The sequence below is a fragment of the Haliotis rubra genome, unplaced genomic scaffold (assembly GCF_003918875.1).
Source record: "Haliotis rubra isolate DU_JTF1 unplaced genomic scaffold, ASM391887v1 Scf1517, whole genome shotgun sequence".
Classification (NCBI taxonomy): domain Eukaryota; kingdom Metazoa; phylum Mollusca; class Gastropoda; order Lepetellida; family Haliotidae; genus Haliotis; species Haliotis rubra.
The window spans coordinates 1-22,198 of NW_025765467.1; the positions used below are offsets into that span (position 1 = coordinate 1).

Consider the following 22,198-nt stretch of genomic DNA (forward strand, 5'->3'; position numbering starts at 1 on the left):
TGCCAGGTGTGGCAGGTGTGGGCATTGCGTCCTCATGTCAGGTCTGTGGGATCAGATGGCAGGTGATGTCAGAAGTCTGTGTATGTTGGTTTTGGGTGACACGAGAGACTGGATGCAGTGAAACTGGAGACTGAAGTGATGACTGGCATAGGGCAAGACTGGGGGCCAGGCTCTGGTGACATTGGTCTATGACTGTGTGAGACTTAGAACTGAGATAGAGACCAGGGGCTGGAGCTAGGATACTGCCAAAGGGAATGAGCAGGTGTAGGATGTGGAGGGACTGGGTTGGGGCAGATCTAAGTGATCCATGGAACTGCCCGGGTTGAGGGTACAAGACACTGTTCAAATGATGATGTTGACTACCAAGATGTGAGATGAGGTGAAATTGGGGTTTAACGTGGAGTGCTTGAGAATATTTAGCTCATATGATGGCGATGCATCGTGTGCATATGTGTATGTGGCTGACTGTACCAGCCTGCTTAGACTTCAAGCTGGTTTCATAGTGCTATCCCACTGAGATACCATGCCGCAGTGAAGCATGAATACCCCCACTCAGACACATTATACTGACTCCAAGCCGACCAGTCCTTGTTGTACCCATAAATGCGGAGGCCAGGCAGGGACCAACAAGTACCATATATTTTAACGCTTTTGGTATGGCAGCGGTCGGGAGTTGAACCAGCGACCTTCCGCTCTCAGTGGGGCCAGCTGTAACCACTACTACACCGGAGGAGGGTCTATGTTGACTAAGAATAGTGCAAGGGTTAGAATCTAGATTCTCTGAATACAGTGTATACCTGGAAGTATTTGTGGAAGGCAGCAGTGGCTTGACTCCTGATTCTCAACAATGAACTGAAGGTGTTAGATGCGTGGTCGGAGATGAGAGTACGCATCGCGGATGTAATCTGTAGAGTGCTTCTTCCTGGCTTTGAATGGAAATTCCTAAAAGATGCAAAACAAAGTTTACTGAAAACAGGTGATGTGAAATGGGGTTTAACGTTGTTGCTTAATATTTGCCTCACATGATGAAGTGTATGTATGTGTATGTGTATGTGTCCAGACTTAATGGATTTATAGTGCTATCCCACTGAGATACCATGCCCAGACTGAAGCAGAATACCCCAACAAGAGACACATTATACTTCCAGTTTCCAGTCCTTGTTGTGTTAATGGCCAAGCGGGGAACAACAAGAACATTAGCTTAACGCTCTTTTGGTATGATGCTACTCGATCGAACCTGTGAGCCTGGCGGGGATCCTCTAACCACTACAACATGGAGGCTAAGAAACAGAAGAATACATCTGGCTGTTACAACCTCATGTAATGGTACATACAGGAGGAGGTTCACTACGATACAGGTTAGATAGGCCATAGCATGATGAAGTGTCTATTGGTGTACCTGGGTCAGGTTAGATGGAGCCATACATGATGAAGTCAGTCTATGTTGGTGTACCTGGGTCAGGTTAGATAGGCCATACATGGTGAAGTCAGTCTATGTTGGTGTACCTGGGTCCCAGGTTAGATGGGCCATACATGACCAGAGAAGTCAGTCTATGTTAGTGTACCTGGGGTCCCAGGTTAGATAGGCCATACATGATGAAGTCAGTCTATGTTGGTGTACCTAGGTCAGGATTAGATAGGCCATACATGATAGAAGTCAGTCTATGTTGGTGTACCTGGGTCCGGAGTTAGATGGGCCATACATGATAAAGTCAGTCTATGTTGGTGTGACCACCTGGAGTGGAGTTAGATAAGGGCCATACATGGTGAGGGAATCAGTCTATGTTGGTGTACCTAGGTCAGGTTAGATGTAGGCCATACATGATGAAGTCAGTCTATGTTGGTGTACCTAGGTCTAAAGGTTAGATGGGCCATACATGATAAGAATCAGTCTATGTTGGTGTACCTAGGAGTCGGGTTAGATAGGCCATACATGGTGAAGTCAGTCTATGTTGAATTGTACCTGGGTCGGAGTTAGATGGGCCATACAGAGATCCAATCTATGTTGAACTGGTAGCTGGGTCAGGTTAGATGAGCCATACATGATGAAAGTCAGTCTATGTTGAATTGTGCCTGCGGTCAGAGTTAGAATGAGCCATACATGATAAAAGTCAGTCTGTTGGTAATACCTAGGTCAGGTTAGATAGGCCATACATGATAAAGAATCAGTCTATGTTGAATTGTACCTGAGTCAGGTTCAGATGGACCAACCATACATGGTGAAGTCAGTCTATGTTGATTGGTATTACCTAGGGTCAGGTTAGATAGACCATACATGATGAATCAGTCTATGTTGGTGTACCTGGGTCAGGTTAGATGGAGCCATACATGATGGGAATCAGTCTATGTTGGTGTACCTGAGTCAAGGTTAGATAAGGCCATACATGGTGAAGTCAGTCCTATGTTGGTGTACCAGAGTCGGGTTAGATGGGCCATCCATGATGAAGTCAGAGTCGTTAGGTGTACCTGGGTCAGGTTAGATGGGATATACATGATAAAGTCAGTCTATGTTGGTGTACCTGAGTCAGGAGTTAGATATAGCCATACATGGTGAAGTCAGTCTATGTTGGGTGTACCTGGGTCAAGGTTAGATGGAGCCATACATGATGGGGGAATCAGTCTATGTTGGTGTACCTGGGTCAGGTTAGATAAACCATGCATATGGTGAAGTCAGTCTATGTTGGTGTACCTGGGTCAGGTTAGATGGAACCATACATGATGAGAATCAGTCCTATGTTGGTGTACCTGGGTGGGTCCAGGTTAGATAAACCCATACATGATAGAGATCAGTCTATGTTGGTGTACCTGGGTCAAGGTTAGATAGGCCATAGATGATGAAGTCAGTCCATATGTTCGGGTGTACCACTAGGTCAGTTAGATAGAGCCATACATGATGAAAGTCAGTCTATGTTGGTGTACCTGGAGTCAGGAGATTGAGATGGAAGCCATACATGATGAAGTCAGTCTATGTTGGTGTACCTGGGTCAGGTTAGATGGGCCATACATGATAAGAATCAGTCTATGTTGGTGTACCTGGGTCAGGTTAGATGGAATATACATGATGAAGTCGGTCTATGTTGGTGTACCTGGATCAGGTTAGATGGGCCATACATGATGAAGTCAGTCTATGTTGGTGTACCTAGGGTCAGGTTAGATAGGCCATACATGATGAGAGTCAGTCTATGTTGGTGTACCTGGGTCAGGTGAGATAGACGACATACATGATGAGTAAATCCGGGTCTATGTTGGTGTACTACCCTGGGTCCAAGGTTAGATGGAGCAACGACATACATGATGAAGTCCAGTCTATGTTGGTGTACCTGAGGTAAGGTTAGATAGGCCATACATGATGAGTCAGTCTATGTTGGTGTACCTGGGTCAGGTTAGATAGGCCATACATGATGAAGTCAGTCTGAGTCATGTTGGTGTACCTGGGTCAGGTGGAATGGGCCATACATGATGAGAAGTCAGTCTATGTTGAATTGTACCTGGGTCAGGTTAGATGGAGCCATACATGATGAAGTCAGTCTATGTTGGTGTACCTGGGGTCAGGTTAGATGGGCCATACATGATAAGGGAGTCAGTCTATGTTGGTGTACCTAACGTCAGGTTAGATAGGCCACAATACATGGTGAAGTCAGTCTATGTTGGTGTACCTGGGTCAGGTTAGATGGAATTATACAGTCAGTCTATGTTGGTGTAGCTGGGTCCAGGTTAGATGGGCCATACATGATGAAGTCAGTCTATGTTGTTGGTGTACCTGGGTCAGGTTAGATAGGGCCATACATGATGGGGAATCAGTCTATGTTGGTGTATACCTGGGTCAGGTTAGATAGGCCATACATGATGAGAAGTCAGTCTATGTTGGTGTACCTAGTCCAGGTTAGATAAACCCATACATGATGAGAGTCAGTCTATGTTGGTGTACCTGGGTCGGGTTAGATGGAATATACATGAGTGAGGAGATCAGTCTATGTTGGTGTACCTGGAATCAGGTTAGATGGGCCATACATGATAAGAGATCAGTCTATGTTGGTGTACCCTGAGTCAGGTTAGATAGACCATACATGGTGAAATCAGTCTATGTTGGTGTACCTGGGTCAGGTTAGATAGGCCATACATGGTGAAGTCAGGTCTATGTTAGGTGTACCTGGGTCAGGTTAGATGGGCCATACCATGATGAAAGTCAGTCTATGTTGGGTGTACCTGAGGTCAGGTTAGATGAGCCATACATGATGAAGTCAGTCTATGTTGGTGTACCTGGGTCAGGTTAGATGGGCCATACATGATAAAGTCAGTCTATGTTGGTGTACCTGAGTCAGGTTAGATAGGCCATACATGGTGAAGTCAGTCTATGTTGGTGTACCTGGAGTCAGGTTAGATAGGCCACCATACAGTCAGGATCTATGTTGTTAGTGTAGCTGGGTCAGGTTAGATGGGCCACATACATGATAGAAGTCAGTCTATGTTGGTGTACCCACCTGGAGTCAGGTTAGATGGGCCATACATGATGAAGTCAGTCTATGTTGGTGTACCCCTGGGTAGACAGTTAAGATATTTAGCCATACATGATAAAGTCAGTCTATATGTCAGTGTACCTACTAGAGTCAGGTTAGATAGGCCATACATGGTAGAAGTCAGTCTATGTTGGTGTACCTGGGTCCAGGTTAGATGAAGGGCCATACATGATCAAGAAGTCAGTCTATGTTAGATATGCCTAGGTCAAGGTTAGATGGAACCACATACATAGATAAAGTCAGAATCTATGTTAAGGTGTACCTAGAGTCAGGTTAGATAGGCCATACATGGTGAGAATCAGTCTATGTTGGTGTACCTAGTCAGGTTAGATGGAAACCATACATGATAGAAAGTCAGTCTATGTTGGTGTACCTGGGTCAGGTTAGATGGGCCATACATGATAAAGTCAGTCTATGTTGGTGTTACCTTGGGTCAGGTTAGATAGGCCATACATGATGAAGTCAGTCTATGTTGGTGTACCTGGGTCGGGTTAGATAAACCATACATGATGAAGTCAGTCTATGTTGGTGTACCTGGGTCAGGTTAGATGGGCCATACATGATGAAGTCAGTCTATGTTGGTGTACCTGCAGGTCAAGGTTAGATAGGCCATACATGATGAAGTCAGTCTATGTTGGTGTACCTGAGTCAGGTTAGATGGGCCATACATGATGAAGTCAGTCTATGTTGGTGTACCTGGGTCAGGTTAGATAGGCCATACATGATGAAGTCAGTCTATGTTGGTGTACCTGGGTCAGGTTAGATAGGCCATACATGCATGAAGTCAGTCTATGTTGGTGTACCTGGGTCAGGTTAGATAGAGCCATAGTAATGAAGTCTGTCTATGTTGGTGTACCTGGGTCAGGTTAGATAGGCCATACAGTCAGTCTATGTTGGTGTACCTGGGTCAGGTTAGATGGGCCATACAGTCAGTCTATGTTGGTGTACCTGGGTCAGGTTAGATGGGCCATACATGATCAGTCTATGTTGGTGTACCTGGGTCAGGTTAGATGTCGGTCCATACAGTGACGCGCAGTCTATGTTGGTGTACCTGGGTCAGGTTAGATGGGCCATACATGATGAAGTCAGTCTATGTTGGTGTACCTGTGTTAGACATCGGGCTGGAGTGGGATATGATACCTACCACAGGGTCACAAGGTCCCAACACCTGCACTCTGTGTGCAGCCACCTCCACCATCTGACCTGGGTGGGAGCTCTCGATCAGACTGCCCTCCACGGCCACACAGCATCCATAGGTCACATCACTGCAACAACACATGACCACAATGTATCAAAACATTTAACACAACTACAACAACAACAAACTTCACGTACCTGACACACCCACTTCATGTATCTGACACACCCACTTCATGTATCTGACACACCCACTTCATGTATCTGACACACCTACTTCATGTATCTGACACACCTACTTCATGTATCTGACACACCTACTTCATGTATCTGACACACCTACTTCATGTATCTGACACACCCACTTCATGTATCTGACACACCTACTTCAAGTATCTGACACACCCACTTCATATATCTGACACACCTACTTCATGTCTCTGACACACCTACTTCATGTTTCTGACACACTTACTTCATGTATCTGACACACCCACTTAATATACCTGACACATCCACTTCATATACATGGCACACCTACTTCATGTATCTGACACACCCACTTAATATACCTGACACATCCACTTCATATACATGACACACCCACTCCATGTATCTGACACACCCACTTCATATACCTGACACACCTACTTCAAGTATCTGACACACCCACTTCATGTCTCTGACACACCCACTTCATGTATCTGACACACCCACTTCATGTATCTGACACATCCACTTCATGTATCTGAGGCACCTACTTCATGTATCTGACACATCCAGTTCATGTATCTGACACACCCACTTCATGTATCTGACACATCCTCTTCATAGACATGACACACCCACTCCATGTACCTGACACACCCACTTCATGTATCTGACACACCCACTTCATGTACCTGACACATCCAGTTCATGTATCTGACACATCCACTTCATGTATCTGACACATCCACTTCATATACATGACACACCCATTCCATATACCTGACACACCCACTTCATGTATCTGACACACCCACTTCAGTACCTGACATACCCAGTTCATATACCTGACACACCCACTTCATGTATCTGACACATCCACTTCTTATACATGACACACCCACTCCATATACCTGACACACCCACTTCATGTATCTGACACACCCACTTCAGTACCTGACACACCCACTTCAGTACCTGACATACCCACTTCATTCTCACACACCCACTTCATGTATCTGACAGACCCATTTCATCAAAGTGATTGAAATAACTGCACCTACCTGCCACAAAGGCTTGGGTCTGCCACAACCTGGAGTGGTTTGACACAGGACCCATCAGAGACGTGTAAGAAGATGACATCACGATGTCCACGTATTGCTCGAACCCAACCCTGAAAAACATCTTATGTTTAAACCTTCAATTTTTTCAGACTTGTGTATTTAGGGAGATATTAAACAAGTTAAGGACCAAAGTTGCATCCAAGGCACCGCATCATATTTAGGTAATTACGGACAGTTTCTGTAAATCTCTGAATGACCCGTTACCCCAGGAAAACAGCTCTAATTGATCAATTTCCACGAAGGTGGGAAAACACAATTTTCATGTTTCCAACAACATGTGGAAATTGACCAGTGAGAGCCATTTTCTGTTTCCAAGTCATTCAGAGATTTACAGAAACTGTCGATTTTTACCGAAGAGAGGCCAAACGTTTGTTCACAGCAGAGGGTAGTGCCATTGCGAGGGTCTGTGGTCAAATATGAAATGCAGTTAGACAAATTGAATACTACGTACAGTGTTCACGAATGGTGTTTCAAAGTCACAGGACATTTGGTCCTGTAAGTTTCAGATGTCTGTCTGACCCATTGAAAATGCACAGGACCCATGAAATAAAATTATACATACATTTCAGATTTAATATTTCTTATAATTGACATTGAAATTATTAACAAACATAAAATTTATAAACAGAAAACAAGTGTCACGTGTCACATTAAATAACTTCAGTCAAAGTCATTGTGAAATATACAGTCAGACACTGGGGCCGGCAGGTTGTAGACTTCTGTCTGACTGTTAGCGAATCTGCCGGATTTGTCAGAGGGTCAGACGCTATTCGTGAACACTGACGTATAGTAAAAGAATTACCTTCAAGCTCAACACAATTTTTGGGTGAAACTGCCCATTTGAACTGCACGTTAAAAAAGTCAGGCTGCCCGCTTGTCGATCAGGTTTTTAGCATCAGGAGTGTCTTCCCTTGTGTATTATATATAACAGTGTAACCTTAGAATTTTCTAAAATCTTTATTTCTTCACCGATTTCATTTTAATTTGAAATATATTTTATCATAACATATAAAAACTGCATATGATGCTACCACAGACGTACAGTTCTTGTCTGTTGCAGTCTGCGTTAATGTTCCATGGAAGGGGCGGTAATCTCATATACCAGCCATACCAAGTCATTGAGCATATCCCTGTGACGTGGAAAGGCACTATATAAATGGCCTATTATTATTATTATCATTATTGAAGCACTGTTTGTCTGAATATGTTTGGGAGCTGCATCTGCTGAATGTAGCAGTCTTCGGCCAGTGTCATGACTTTTGGTCTTCCAGATCTAGGGTAGACTTGGGTCTGGCCTGTTTGCTGGTAGTGGTTTATCAATTTGCTCATGGTGGCCTGGCCGCAGTTGAAGGTTCTTGCCAGCTGACATTGTGAAGCTTCCATATTGGCCATACCGATAACCTTGTCTCATTGTATAACATAAGTCTTGGCAAATTTGTGGTGTTTTTTTGTTACAGCAAGCTTGCTCTGTCTAACATCTGTATTTATGCCACAATCATGCACATGCATTTGGACCAATGTCCCACAATTTTGTTTTTCATGTTTTGAAAAAAAAGCACAAGTTGTACGACGTTTTCGGACAGCTGCATTGTTATATTTCCTGCTTGGCTTCAATCCTGTACCAGCGTTTTTGTTTTTCATACAAAACTTTCTTTTGCCTAGAACCATTGAGGTGTTGTCCTATTAATATTAGGGGTGAAACGGTATGCTCTTACCACGGTACGGTACGTATTACGGTACAAAGTCTTCGGTTCAGTCCGTTTCGGTTCAGTATATGAGAACTTACTTCCAGGAAAATAGCGGCCATCTAGCAAAGAATTTGACAAAATGATTCGATTTCTAGACATTTTAGAAAAGGGTTTAAAATGTTAATAAATGATGGTACGTATACCGAAAATACCGAATTTTTGGATTGGATTACGGTATACCGAACCAAAGGCAAAATACCACGGTTCTACTAACACCGTGGTATACCGTTTCACCCCTAGTTAATATAGTGTTATAGATTAATGATTCTACATATTTCCTAGCCGAGAGGCGCAATTTCCCAACACTGCTGTAGACCTCTGTCCCTTTTCGTTTAGTAGTATATTTTCGTAAACAAATCAAAGAAAGTTACGTCATCATATTGAACTTCTGATTTTGAGACCTTGAACAAACTTGAATCCCCTCATGGTAAGCGAGGATACATTTCAGCAGATTTCATCAAGTCATTTGGGGGAAGTAGACAATAGATGACGTTTATAGACGACAATGTACGACTCGATATGACAAGTTCACATGGTTACAGGCCAGCTGTGCTATTACTAGTATAGTACTCTAAAAGAGACCACAAACAATTAATGGTCCTTTACACGATTTGTTTTCGGTTCTATTTTCACTTCCGTACCTTCACTTGTACATTGTCTTGAATCGGCGACTTTTCGAGCATACGCGCTATTGATTGCTTTGCAAAACTGTAGCACCTATAACTGTAACCTTTTTGCTTACAAATGCGTAGAAGTGGATTTATGGTTGCAACCCATGTTTTCCCTAAGTTTGTCATGGGCGCGGCCATCTTGAAACGACAAAATAGCTCAGCGGCGAATCGGGATTTCTTGTCGGACTTTCACGATCCTTCAGGGTCTTGTAAATTGATATTGTCGGTCGTTTATAGAAATATTGTGTTCATCAGTTACAAATGTGTTGTGAAGTAAATTGCTAAAATATGTCTTGATTTATTTCGACATATTTCAGCCAATAGTATAGTCCACACCATTCAGTGCGAAGCGTATGTCATATGAGGAAGAGAAGACCGATGAACAGTTTGCATATGAGCTTACAAAATGGGATGTTGCTACAGTAGTGACGACGATAAAGATGACGGGGTAATTATGCCGACTGTCCTAAGAACCTTTGAGCACCACAAGTGATCTTTCTGGTGGATATGTTTACGCACCGTGGGGATGGCATACTTGTTACAGTGTTATCGCAGGCATTATGTGACCCGACTTCCCTGTTTACATTACACACGCCTCCCAGACACATCTGAAGGTAACATGATTGTTCTGCATGGCAACGTCTGCAAACAAACGACTGATTGACTACCTGATTTTCAAGAATCGGCGAGTGCCCTCTGTTCCAACAATGTTTCGAAGGTTGCAACTGAACCCGCTCGGTATCCATCATGTGACGCTGACATACCGAGACTCCGAGTGTCTTTTAGTCATTAGCATAAAAACGCTGTTCGAAACTGTCATATTTTTTCAAACAGACAAATCTTACATTGGTATTTTTAAGTCAGTATCTAAATTCATTTTAACAAAAACATGAAGTACCATGGTGGAACCTGTTTTCGGGGTAATAACGCAAAGATGATCATGTGAATTATTGCGTATCAGTAGATTATCAAAACCGTAATTCCGTAATGCGTTGGTTTCACATTAATTTTAGACTCGCTGTGCGCATGCGCAGAGCGTGTAAAAATATCCTCAGGCCAATTCCAGTTTGGTCGTAAGCTTTACCGATAGTGTAAACGCACTCTAAAGTAAGCAAAAATCAAAACAAATATATGGTTTTATGTCGAATTTAACTAATCTCAATTCATTTATGAATGGAAGAGACCGGACCGGTTAAATAAATAGCTTAACGTTTGTTAACAAGCTCTTGTATAAACACATCTCACCACCACCCGTCCACTGTCCTTCCTGCACATCCCCTTCTCACAAGTAAAAAAAAACACATCTCTGATGCAATGCCACCAAAATAGGACATCAAGTATAGAAAAGCATAGGCAAATTGATGTATGTACTCAACTATGAACAGTTGCCACGCGTAAATAATTTTTATACAGCATTTATTTAGAGCGTGTTTACAATATCGCTAATACGACCAAACCGGAACTGACCAGTGGATATTTTTACACGCTCTACGCATGCGCACATCGAGTCGAAAATTAATGTGAAACCAACGAATTAAATATCATCTCACCTTTCATAAGTTTATTGTCAGAATGTTCTGTCGTCCGCTGGTTTCCAATGCAGCGAACATTTTGTGTCTGTCCCCCAGCGCGTGAAGTGACGTACCATGTTTTCGGGTTACTCGTTATAGCGTGGGGTCACGACCTTGTATGGAAGCCCAGGTGATGCATTCTTCTCCCAAGAAGTCAACAAATACAACGTGGCATTTTAATGAAAAGTCAAGCAGAAATATGTAAGAGATGACCAATTCGGTCTTCCATAGTTTTTTTATTACGTCGGCAACATTCCATTAGAGTCACGTGATGTTTATGCTTGCCTTTTCACTCTAGCAGACGATGGTCCGCTTGACAAGTTACGACCTTTATTTCAAAAGTTATGATCACATTTATGAAGGTTCTGAAAGTGCATTACTTTCTAGGGTAGAATTTTAGTACTTTGACAGAAATTTAGGTCACAATTTACATGAAAGCTGGGTATTTCAAACATTTTGTGTCCCGGTTGCCACGGAAGCTTCTGCACTGGAGACGGTGTTTACAGGTGGTGCTGTCATCTCTCTGTACGCTAGAAATTACGGGAAAAAGACATACCCCGAAAACATGGTTCCCCCGAAAACTTGGTACGGCACGGTCAACTAAGTTGTGAAAAGGGAAATTGTCAAGTTGCATTAATAGTTTGGGTTTTTACAAAAAATAAGTTTTTTTTTAATCTCCATACATCCAAAGTTTACTTCAGATGAATGCAAGTATATTTTGACTTTTGTCGTCATCTTGTTCATCAGTTTAGCTGACATTACATTATGATAGAATGTACAACTACAAACTATGTTTTTCAATTTCCAGAATGTTTTTATATTTAAGAGATGGTATGTTGAAGTGTAAGGGTGCATCTAGGACATGAGGGGATGCAGTAACCTTGGCAACTGCACCTGGATATGCAGGATATGTTAATTTTTTATATTGGAGATGGTAAACTGTAATGGTGGGGTATACTGCAGTGGAAATTTTCAGCAATACATGTTGCAGTAAATTTGTAAATGTAGCAGTTTATTATTGCAAAATACAAGTACACAATTTTTTCTTGAGTTTAGGTTGTACTACTGATAAAAAGAACACAGCAGTGTAGCAAATACAACAATGAGCACTTATTGACATACACAATTTTATCCTTATATTACATAATCTAGTCTTAAAAGCTGTTCATTGTACTTGTATATCTGAACCTATGTTTGTAATCAAAATTATTGTTTTCTTCCAAAGTATGTTCCATATTGTTTATATTTATTTGGTCAAAACATAACAGTTACAAACACAATAACTGACAACTCACCATTATTAACTATTGATGCCTTGAGACTAATTTTATTTGGCAGCAATGGATACATGCCATACTTTGACTTAAATATTAAATGAAATAGAAAAACTGCACAAGGCCCATATAGTGACTGGTTAAAATATTCCATTAGTGACAAAATATGTGACTATGACAATCAGCTGTACCCAAGGACTATGCTTATGGTTGTTATTATTACTTTTAAAGTATATGATAAAATGTGCATTAGGATAACATGTAAATGTAATTTATTACCCACGTGGTCAACATATGGGTAGTTGCATACTAACCTCGTACGTCACACGAGTGTGGTATCACGTTGACCTGTGTCGTAACGACTTGACCTGAGATTCTAACGATTTGATTGGATAACCGATGACCTCTCAATTAGGTCACATTCTGACGTAACTATTCTTTCATTGATAACAAACACGTGAATTCATTCATTCTACAACTTAAATGCATTGGGAATGTAAACATTATGCCGAATGTTGCTGTGTCGCTGTTTAATTGTGAGTCGAACTGAGACATTATATCCGTCTAAAACATAGCACGCCAATGTTTCCACCTGTGATGTTAGCCAGATGAAGCAACTGCAAACCAAGAAGCGGGGGTGCTACAGAGTAGGTTACTGTAGGAGGCTGCAATGGTATGATGACAACTGACATGCATCATTGGACGCCGTTACCAAGGCAGTGGCGATCATTACGGTCTTTGACGATCATGCAAATATTGTACTACAGTACAAAACTCTTCCGCAACCTCTTTATGAAACCAGTTTCTGTTTGAAACCATAGAAATATAAAAAATACGCTATTTTGTCAATTTAATGCATGTAAGACGTTGGTAATAAATAAAATACCACACTCGGTCTCATTACATATGAATTATACAAAACTCGTGACCTTCCTATGGTTCTGACCGAGCGAAAGGACACTCGTTTCGTATAATTCATATGTAATGAGACCTCGTGTAGTATTCTCTATGTATTATTCTTTCTAATAATCATTCCTGCCAAGTATGTAGTTTCAAATCAGTTTTTGTCCATCAATGCAGCATCTAAAATGTATGAAGTTAGGTCATTTTAAGTGCATCACAGGTAGGTTAGGGAAATGTTGTGTAGGGTTTATTTCTATTTTCCTGCTTATGAGAAAATACACACAGTAATCTTATAAAGCATTTCCCAGCTGACCAGGAAATTGAACTTAAGTGGCGAGCCAGCATGGCATGATTTTGTTGTTGTAAATTTCACCTATTCATTGACCAAGTTTGATATCACCTGTAGGTTCACCTGAATTCAGAATCCACTGAAGGTATGCAATGACTGTCAATGTAATTTTTACTGCATGTTACAGTGTATAATTCTAATTAACTTATGAAAATGTAAATGAAAAATCTCTGATGCATTGCAGTGCATTTCCCAATGCGGGTGAAAGGCAGACCGTACATTGCAATACAAAAGTCTGTATTCAGCAACAAGAATGTGTGATAGTGAGGTGTGATAAACATGATGACTACACTGTCAGCAGCATTTCCTGGGACTGTCCATGTTCTAGGATCAGAGTAGTGATGGATTTTATCTGTCTGTTAGTAAATCACTCCTGACCACTAGTGATAACCAGTACAAATGTTTGTGTGCAAACCGCAGTTCTAGTCAGAGAATCAGTCAATAATCTATGTGTTGCATTGTAAATATATGTGTGAAGTGTATCAACTCTTGTGTTTATTGATTCCTGCATTCAAGGATTCATACAGAATGAGAATTGTCAATGTCATGAATTGTGTTAATTGCAATAAAATAACAGTGGTTAACTGTAACTGGCATTTTGATAAAATTCATTTAAAATGATAGGTAGGTACACATATTATTTGTGTTTTTTTATCCTTTGAAACTAAGCATGGCTTTTACTACATAACCTTCTTGGCTGAAAAGTAAGTTACTGTAATTTATGGTAACACGTTCCTTTATCCAGCTCATCAGTCCGACAGAGAGAACTCGTCTCCTCAACCCGTCCCCTCCAGACCACAACCAGCCAATACCTGGGTAAGTCAGCTGACCTGGTTACAACCAGTTGATACCTGGGTAAGTCAGCTCACCTGCATGTCATTTACAAAGTCAATGACGACCACCAGCCCCTCCTCCCCTTCCCAGATTTTTAAAGCATAATATTTAGATATTTTTATGTACAGGTGCTGACCCCCTAAAACATGTACAAAATTTATCTCTCTCACACACACACACACACACACACACACACACACACACACACACACACACACACACACACACACACACACACACACACACACACACACACACACAAAATGGGTGACAGACACACACCCACCCCTACCTTTATAATCATCATCACCCCCCTAGCCATAAATTATGAACAGTCCTATAGGTTAATCAAGTCACTTGGGTACAACCAGTCGTGCCCTAGGTAAGTGAATCTTCCTGTGACAGGTGGGTGGTGTCTAGCTACACTGCATCATCTATGATATACAGTTGGCAGGTATCAATGGCTGGACAGAACAAATGGATCAGACTAGTATTTACTGAGTGAGATGTTACACTTACAGTCTTCATTATCCAGTAAGCTGCTTGATGCTGGCCATTGCCAGCTCTACCATGTCAGTAGCCATGACAGTCTAGAAGTGGTGTGTGTGTGTGTGTGTGAGTGTGTAAACTGTGATAATTGTCCCAATACAAAGAATTAATGCCTGGTTGTCATGGTTACAGAGAGAGAAGTGGGTCCCAGTACACACAGGCATCCCAGAAGGGGGATGAACAGTCAGCACTGAGCCGGATACTTAACAAGACAGCTAGGTGAGTCCCTGTGTGCATTAACAGCTTGACAGACCCTGGTGAGTCCCTTTTTTTGTGCATGAACAACTAGAGAGACCCTGGTGAGTAACAGATATGTAACCACGACACTGTATGTTACAGGGATGTGATACACTGTATGTTACAGGGATGTGATACACTGTATGTTACAGGGATGTGATACACTGTATGTTACAGGGATGTGATAGACGTGACATCCACAGACTCCCAGACTATGGAGCAACATGAATACCATGACAGAGCAAGGCAATACAGGTAGATATGAAACTATTATAGACAGGTAGATATGAAACTATTATAGACAGGTAGATATGAACCTATGAATGACTTGTAGATATGATGAGGCCGTATATGTTATGTATCCTGATAGTATGGGTGTAATATGATTCATATCTTGAGACAGTACTTTCATTTCTTAAGTTCATAGTCTCTCCCTTGCTGCAGGTGAATCGTTATTTTCTATATCACAGACAGCAAAGATGGGAAATTGTAGGGGAGAAATGTAAGTTTGTGGGTACTGTAAAACGTTGCAAACTAGAAGATAATTGAGAATCTGCATAAACTGGTTCTTGAAAAATTTGTCATTATTCATGTTTTGCATCAATGTTACTTGTAATTTGTAGTGTAATGAATGTGTACTGTGGTACAGGAGTTGGAAATCAATGTGTTGTATCATGAGCCTTGTATCGTGATACATTACTTGACTGCTGTATCTTTACACCACTAGTAGAAGCGACCCATTGTGTACAGGTAGATAGGAAGCCCATTGTGGACAGGTAGATAGGAAGCCCATTGTGGACAGGTAGATAGGAAGCCCATTGTGCACAGGTAGATAGGAAGCCCATTGTGGACAGGTAGATAGGTAGTCCATTGTGGACAGGTAGATAGGAAGCCCTTTGTGGACAGGTAGATAGGAAGTCCATTGTGGACAGGTAGATAGGAAGTCCATTGTGGACAGGTAGATAGGTAGTCCATTGTGGACAGGTAGATAGGAAGCCCTTTGTGGACAGGTAGATAGGTAGTCCATTGTGGACAGGTAGATAGGAAGCCCTTTGTGGACAGGTAGATAGGAAGCCCTTTGTGGATAGGAAGCCCATTGTGGACAGGTAGATAGGAAGCCCTTTGTGGATAGGTAGTCCGTTGTGGACAGGTAGATAGGAAGTCCATTGTGGACAGGTAGATAGGACGCCCTTTGTGGACAGGTAGATAGGAAGCCCTTTGTGGACAGGTAGATAGGAAGCCCATTGTGGACAGGTAGATAGGAAGCCCATTGTGGACAGGTAGATAGGAAGCCCATTGTGGACAGGTAGATAGGAAGTCCATTGTGGACAGGTAGATAGGAAGCCCATTGTGGACAGGTAGATAGGTAGTCCATTGTGGACAGGTAGATAGGAAGCCCATTGTGGACAGGTAGATAGGTAGTCCGTTGTGGACAGGTAGATAGGAAGTCCGTTGTGGACAGGTAGATAGGACGCCCTTTGTGGACAGGTAGATAGGAAGCCCTTTGTGGACACGTAGATCTGAACTTGCTTTAGACAGATTGATACATAGCCATTGTACACAGAATAAACCCATGTGAGAGGCTAGACAGGTACTTTTGAACACACCAGTAAACACATGGAGTGATAGACATGTAATGTTGACAGATATTGGGAGAATGCCAGTCAAAGAAGAGATTGGGGCAGACAAACAAAAAGGTTCTCGGTGTTAACTTGAATGTCTTTACATTTTCTCTGCAGCAATCGACTGAATATGGTGATGAGTGGCCATGGAAGAGCCAAGTCATATCGTCCATCACTGCCCAACGGGATTTCAGCCCCGCAGATGGTGCTGGCTGCCCCTCCGGTCACACTAGCAGACATACAGATGGTAGGTTTATGATGACATACAGATGGTAGGTGTATGATATACAGATGGTAGGTGTATGGTGACATACGGATGGTAGGTGTATGGTGACATACAGATGGTAGGTGTATGATGACATGTAGATGGTAGGTGTATGGTGACATACAGATGGTAGGTGTATGATGACATATAGATGGTAGGTGTATGATGACATACAGATGGCAGGTGTATGAAGACATAGATGGCAGGTGTATGATGCCATACAGATGGCAGGTGTATGGTGACATAGATGGCAGATGTATGATGACATACAGATGGTAGGTGTATGATGAGATGCAGGTGGTAGGTGTATGATGACATGCAGATGGTAGGTGTATGGTGACATATAGATGGTAGGTGTATGATGACATACAGATGGTAGATGTATGGTGAGATACATGGTAGGTGTATGGTGAGATACAGATGGTAGGTGTATGGTGAGATACAGATGGTAGGTGTATGGTGACATACAGATGGTAGGTGTATGATGACATGCAGATGGTAGGTGTATGGTGAGATACAGATGGTAGGTGTATGGTGAGATACAGATGGTAGGTGTATGGTGACATACAGATGGTAGGTGTATGATGACATACAGATGGTAGGTGTATGGTGAGATACAGATGGTAGGTGTATGGTGAGATACATGGTAGGTGTATGGTGACATACAGATGGTAGGTGTATGGTGAGATACAGATGGTAGGTGTATGGTGACATACAGATGGTAGGTGTATGATGACATACAGATGGTAGGTGTATGGTGAGATACAGATGGTAGATGTATGGTGAGATACAGATGGTAGGTGTATGGTGAGATGCAGATGGTAGGTGTATGATGACATACAGATGGTAGATGTATGGTGAGATACATGGTAGGTGTATGGTGAGATACAGATGGTAGGTGTATGGTGACATACAGATGGTAGGTGTATGGTGAGATACAGATGGTAGGTGTATGATGAGATACAGATGGTAGATGTATGGTGAGATACAGATGGTAGGTGTATGGTGACATACAGATGGTAGGTGTATGGTGAGATACAGATGGTAGGTGTATGGTGAGATACAGATGGTAGGTGTATGGTGAGATACAGATGGTAGGTGTATTGTGAGATACAGATGGTAGGTGTATGGTGACATACAGATGGTAGATGTATGGTGACATACAGATGGTAGATGTATGGTGAGATACAGATGGTAGATGTATGGTGAGATACAGATGGTAGGTGTATGGTGACATACAGATGGTAGGTGTATGGTGAGATACAGATGGTAGGTGTATGGTGACATACAGATGGTAGATGTATGGTGAGATACAGATGGTAGGTGTATGGTGAGATACAGATGGTAGGTGTATGGTGAGATACAGATGGTAGATGTATGGTGAGATACAGATGGTAGGTGTATGGTGAGATACAGATGGTAGGTGTATGGTGAGATACAGATGGTAGGTGTATGATGACATACAGATGGTAGGTGTATGATGACATACAGATGGTAGGTGTATGGTGACATACAGATGACAGATGTATGATGATGTGTCACCAAGTTTGCTATTGTCATATGGTTGTGTTTCAGATTACAAGTGTGGCGGCCAAGGCAGCCAAGGCAATGAAAGACGTGAAAATCCAGCACAAAGAGGATTTGGTGGTGGCATTTGGCGTTCCATGATTCTTGTTTCCGACAGACTTCATCTCAACACAGTTGCCCATTTAAATTGTAATCATACTCTGACCTTGTGTCAGGCCAGTCTGTATACAGCAGCGTCTGCAGCTTCCGCAGCAACATCATCAACAGCAACATCATGATCCTAGTCATTCCACACCAGCACCCTCCTGTGCTGTCCTCTGTTTCCCATAGCCTGTCTGGAAGACGGGTATCTATACAGGCACAAGCTTCACTTTGTTATATTGTCTCAGAGCCAGCATGCTCACTATGATGACTAAATTGACTGTTGCTTTGATTGGTACGTGCTATGGAATAATAATGAGGATGCTTTGTCTGAATACATGGTTGATGATATTGCCAGAGAACAATTAGAATTTGTCAGGTTTATTCTAAATATTGATTGATGAAATACTCAGTTTCTAAATGGCGCAACTTGACGGGGTGTGATAGGTGGATGATGGAGGTGGGTGGGTGGTGTGGCTGGGTGGCATACTTTGATTGAGTGGGTGGTGTGGGTAGGCATCACTTCCTGCATGATGTGGGTGGATGAGAATATATGCAGTATTCTGCCTTGATCACTGGTTGAGTTGTTGGTTCAACAAAATATACAATTGTGTGATATGTGTAAATATGGTAGAGATTGTACATACAATACCTAGTGCTACTGAGGGGCTAGCTTCTTGTTTAGCATGTAACATGAACAGATTAAATAGTCTGGGGTTTTGTTGCAGTTTCTGTAATTTCTTGAAGATAAATGAAATGTATAGCCCGGTTTCATTGAGGCTTTCAGAATATCTATCACATCAAGAGTACTATTCAGCAGTGGAACCATGGTAATTGAATCTCAGTTGTGAGACTTTTTGGCGGTGATTTCTTAATAGCTTCATCAGTGCATGAATAGCATTCATAGGAAGGTTCCTCTAACCCGTTGGTATTCTTCCAGAGTTCAGTATTTCGTAACCGAATTATAATTTGTATTATTGGACCCTTCAACAAAACAGAAATCCTGTTCCAACTTGTTCCTTTATCCAGTGTCTGGTGCCGAGGCGTTGTCAGAGTTACGTGAAGTTTATGCAATATTTCATTTGACATGACTCCGAGCCCATACATGTGTTTGTAAGAGACTATTATGTGGGTAGGAGATGGATGTTGGGGAGAGAGTACTTACAACGTTCTTTGGATTAATATGAGAGTCGGGATCAGTAGAACTACAGACGGTGAATCTATTTACAGCACTGTGCACTAATGACTAAGCACATTGTCAAAGCTGACATCCACCTTCCTGTCTCCAAGGCCTTCCAGCATATGTTTACCTGCTAGGCTTTGTTGTGTCTTTCAAGTGAACCTGTGTATGCAAGGCTCTACAGTGAAGCTGGGGCTTTAAGGCTGTAATGATTCTGTGTCTGCAAGCCTATAGTGTAAACTTGTGTCTTCGGGGTATGTCTTCAGTAGAGCTGTGTCTGCACGGTTGTCCTGTGACAGCGGGGTACACAGTGCAGACACACAGTTCTCATACAGTGGACACATTCGGCGCGTGTCCTGTCAGCTGCAAGTATAGGTTATCTAATGTTGGCTTCAGTGTCCAAACCAATTATCAACAATACTCAGTGTCCTTGACCCTAGTGCATGCTGTCAGCCATGTGTAACCATGATGTATGTTCGTCCTTCACTACAGGCGTATCATGCTCCTCCTTGATGTAAGCTGTGATTAAACCCATGTACATAATTATATACCATGTGTTTGTGATGTCTCCCGAGAAACAACAGTCAGAACAGTTGTCCACATTAAGTAGACTGCATATGTTGCATACAAATAATTGTAAATGACCTGGTGGATAAAGATGGATGTTGACATCTGCAAGACCTTCTGCCATTTATTTATGTCCTTGTGGCTACACCCCAGCAGTAGGATTTGACCACTTTAGTATTCGTCTAGATAGATGCATTATGCAGGGTGCTCTTGGTGGGTGTCATGTAAAACCTTTGCATATTCATAAAAAATCTCTGATAAAAGAGAGATTACTGACTGATTCTAACTAGATCACAAGTATTTGTTTTTGAATGACTACCAAGCAGTAATAATACAGTTAATATAGGTTCCTTGACCAGTTGCACACACAAATATAACTCGCAAATCAGACTCTTCCAGCCGCACAAGACATAACTCTGTCAAAACTTAGTTGCTGTCACAAGAGCACCCAGTATATTAAGACACCCAGTATATTAAGACACCCAGTATATTAAGACACCTAGTATATTAAGACACCCAGTATATTAAGACACCTAGTATATGACACCCAGTATATTAAGACACCCAGTATATAATGACACCCAGTATATTAAGACACCCAGTATATAATGACACCCAGTATATAATGACACCCAGTATATTAAGACACCCAGTATATAATGACACCCAGTATATTAAGACACCCAGTATATAATGATACCCAGTATATAATGACACCCAGTATATTAAGACACCCAGTATATTAAGACACCTAGTATATAATGACACCCAGTATATTAAGACACCTAGTATATGACACCCAGTATATTAAGACACCTAGTATATAATGACAACTCTAGTTGAGTTGGAATTGAACAATGCATCAATATTGTTTCAGCCAAACAGCAACAAGGCAGCCAGTGTATTTTAGGTCCAGGCCACACAAATGTCATGAATGTTCATTGTTTGGGGGCTTCAGAGATTCAACAGGTAAAGAGTTATGACAACCCTGAGGAAGGGAAACCAGGTCCAACAAAAGCCTCTGCAAAGCCTTATTTCACAAATAAGGCTTTGGTTGGGCCCTTAGCTCTTGCTACCATTACCCCTACTGCTTTCCCAACCTATAAAAATTTCAAGAGCCGATATGAAAAAGTAGTAAAATGTCCCCGGCAACCACAATTCCCAAAGGGAGAAATAGAAATGTATTGCGCTTCCTCCCAAGGGCAATTGTGTCTCTCACCGTGAGAGACCCTCACATCACACAAAGTTGTGACGGCGGGATACGAACCCACATGTACAGCTTGCGCAGACTATACATAATGGGTCGCACCACTCAACCGACTGAGCTACCGCGGACTTAGTTGAAGTAGGTCAATTTAACGGGTAGATCACGCGCACCTACGCATCACGTGCTGTTGACAGGAGGTAACACTACGATCAATAGTCCTCTGCCTGGCCCATACGTCAAGTAATACAAGGTAGGTTCGTCTGATTTCATGTCCACTTTATCTATGTTGTATAGCTCCACGTGCCGCTATGACACTATGTCACGCGTTGACCTCGATGAAACAGTTTAATGTGAATCGCCTATGATCTCTTTGGTGTTCGTAATAAAGGCTTGCCGGGCTTTTGTATCCCCTGTTCTATGTACTTTTTTTTTCGTCCTCGCTGATAGTAGTAGACTTACGAGACTTGGATCGAATCTCTTGTTTCATTTTGTTATATTTTGTGAGTTCAGAGAGGATTGAACGAAACTCCTCATCTGAGATCTTACTGTCAGTGAGTGCCGTGGAAAT

The 22,198-nt window shown here is 42.0% G+C and overlaps 2 protein-coding genes across 2 annotated transcripts; one reads left to right on the plus strand and one right to left on the minus strand.

Moving 5' to 3' along the window:
• Positions 1 to 746: 746 nt before the first annotated feature.
• On the minus strand, positions 747 to 9,668 carry LOC124270431 (probable asparagine--tRNA ligase, mitochondrial). Its single transcript, XM_046705466.1, has 4 exons — positions 9,375 to 9,668; positions 6,926 to 7,035; positions 5,662 to 5,782; positions 747 to 942 (listed from the first exon to the last, which is right to left on the minus strand). Exons 1-4 carry the CDS (start codon positions 9,540 to 9,542, stop codon positions 862 to 864), a joined length of 480 nt encoding a protein of 159 aa, XP_046561422.1. The 5' UTR covers positions 9,543 to 9,668; the 3' UTR covers positions 747 to 861.
• On the plus strand, positions 9,178 to 20,404 carry LOC124270430 (ragulator complex protein LAMTOR1-like). Its single transcript, XM_046705465.1, has 7 exons — positions 9,178 to 9,240; positions 9,722 to 9,852; positions 14,247 to 14,317; positions 15,017 to 15,103; positions 15,299 to 15,376; positions 16,861 to 16,990; positions 18,584 to 20,404. The coding sequence occupies exons 2-7, from the start codon at positions 9,811 to 9,813 to the stop codon at positions 18,674 to 18,676; spliced, it is 501 nt and encodes a 166-aa protein (XP_046561421.1). The 5' UTR covers positions 9,178 to 9,240; positions 9,722 to 9,810; the 3' UTR covers positions 18,677 to 20,404.
• Positions 20,405 to 22,198: the final 1,794 nt, after the last annotated feature.

Bases quoted from the DNA above. Each gene is read 5' to 3' on its own strand.
- LOC124270431 (XM_046705466.1), bottom strand. From the start codon at position 9,542: ATGGCCGCGCCCATGACAAACTTAGGGAAAACATGGGTTGCAACCATA. The intron at 5,783-6,925 runs GTAGGTGCAGTT...GTGTTGTTGCAG, and splicing joins GACCCAAGCCTTTGTGGCAG to TGATGTGACCTATGGATGCT. The intron at 943-5,661 runs GTAGGTATCATA...TGCATCTTTTAG, and splicing joins TGGGACCTTGTGACCCTGTG to GAATTTCCATTCAAAGCCAG.
- LOC124270430 (XM_046705465.1), top strand. From the start codon at position 9,811: ATGGGATGTTGCTACAGTAGTGACGACGATAAAGATGACGGG. The intron at 9,853-14,246 runs GTAATTATGCCG...TCCTTTATCCAG, and splicing joins ACGACGATAAAGATGACGGG to CTCATCAGTCCGACAGAGAG. The intron at 14,318-15,016 runs GTAAGTCAGCTG...TCATGGTTACAG, and splicing joins CACAACCAGCCAATACCTGG to AGAGAGAAGTGGGTCCCAGT.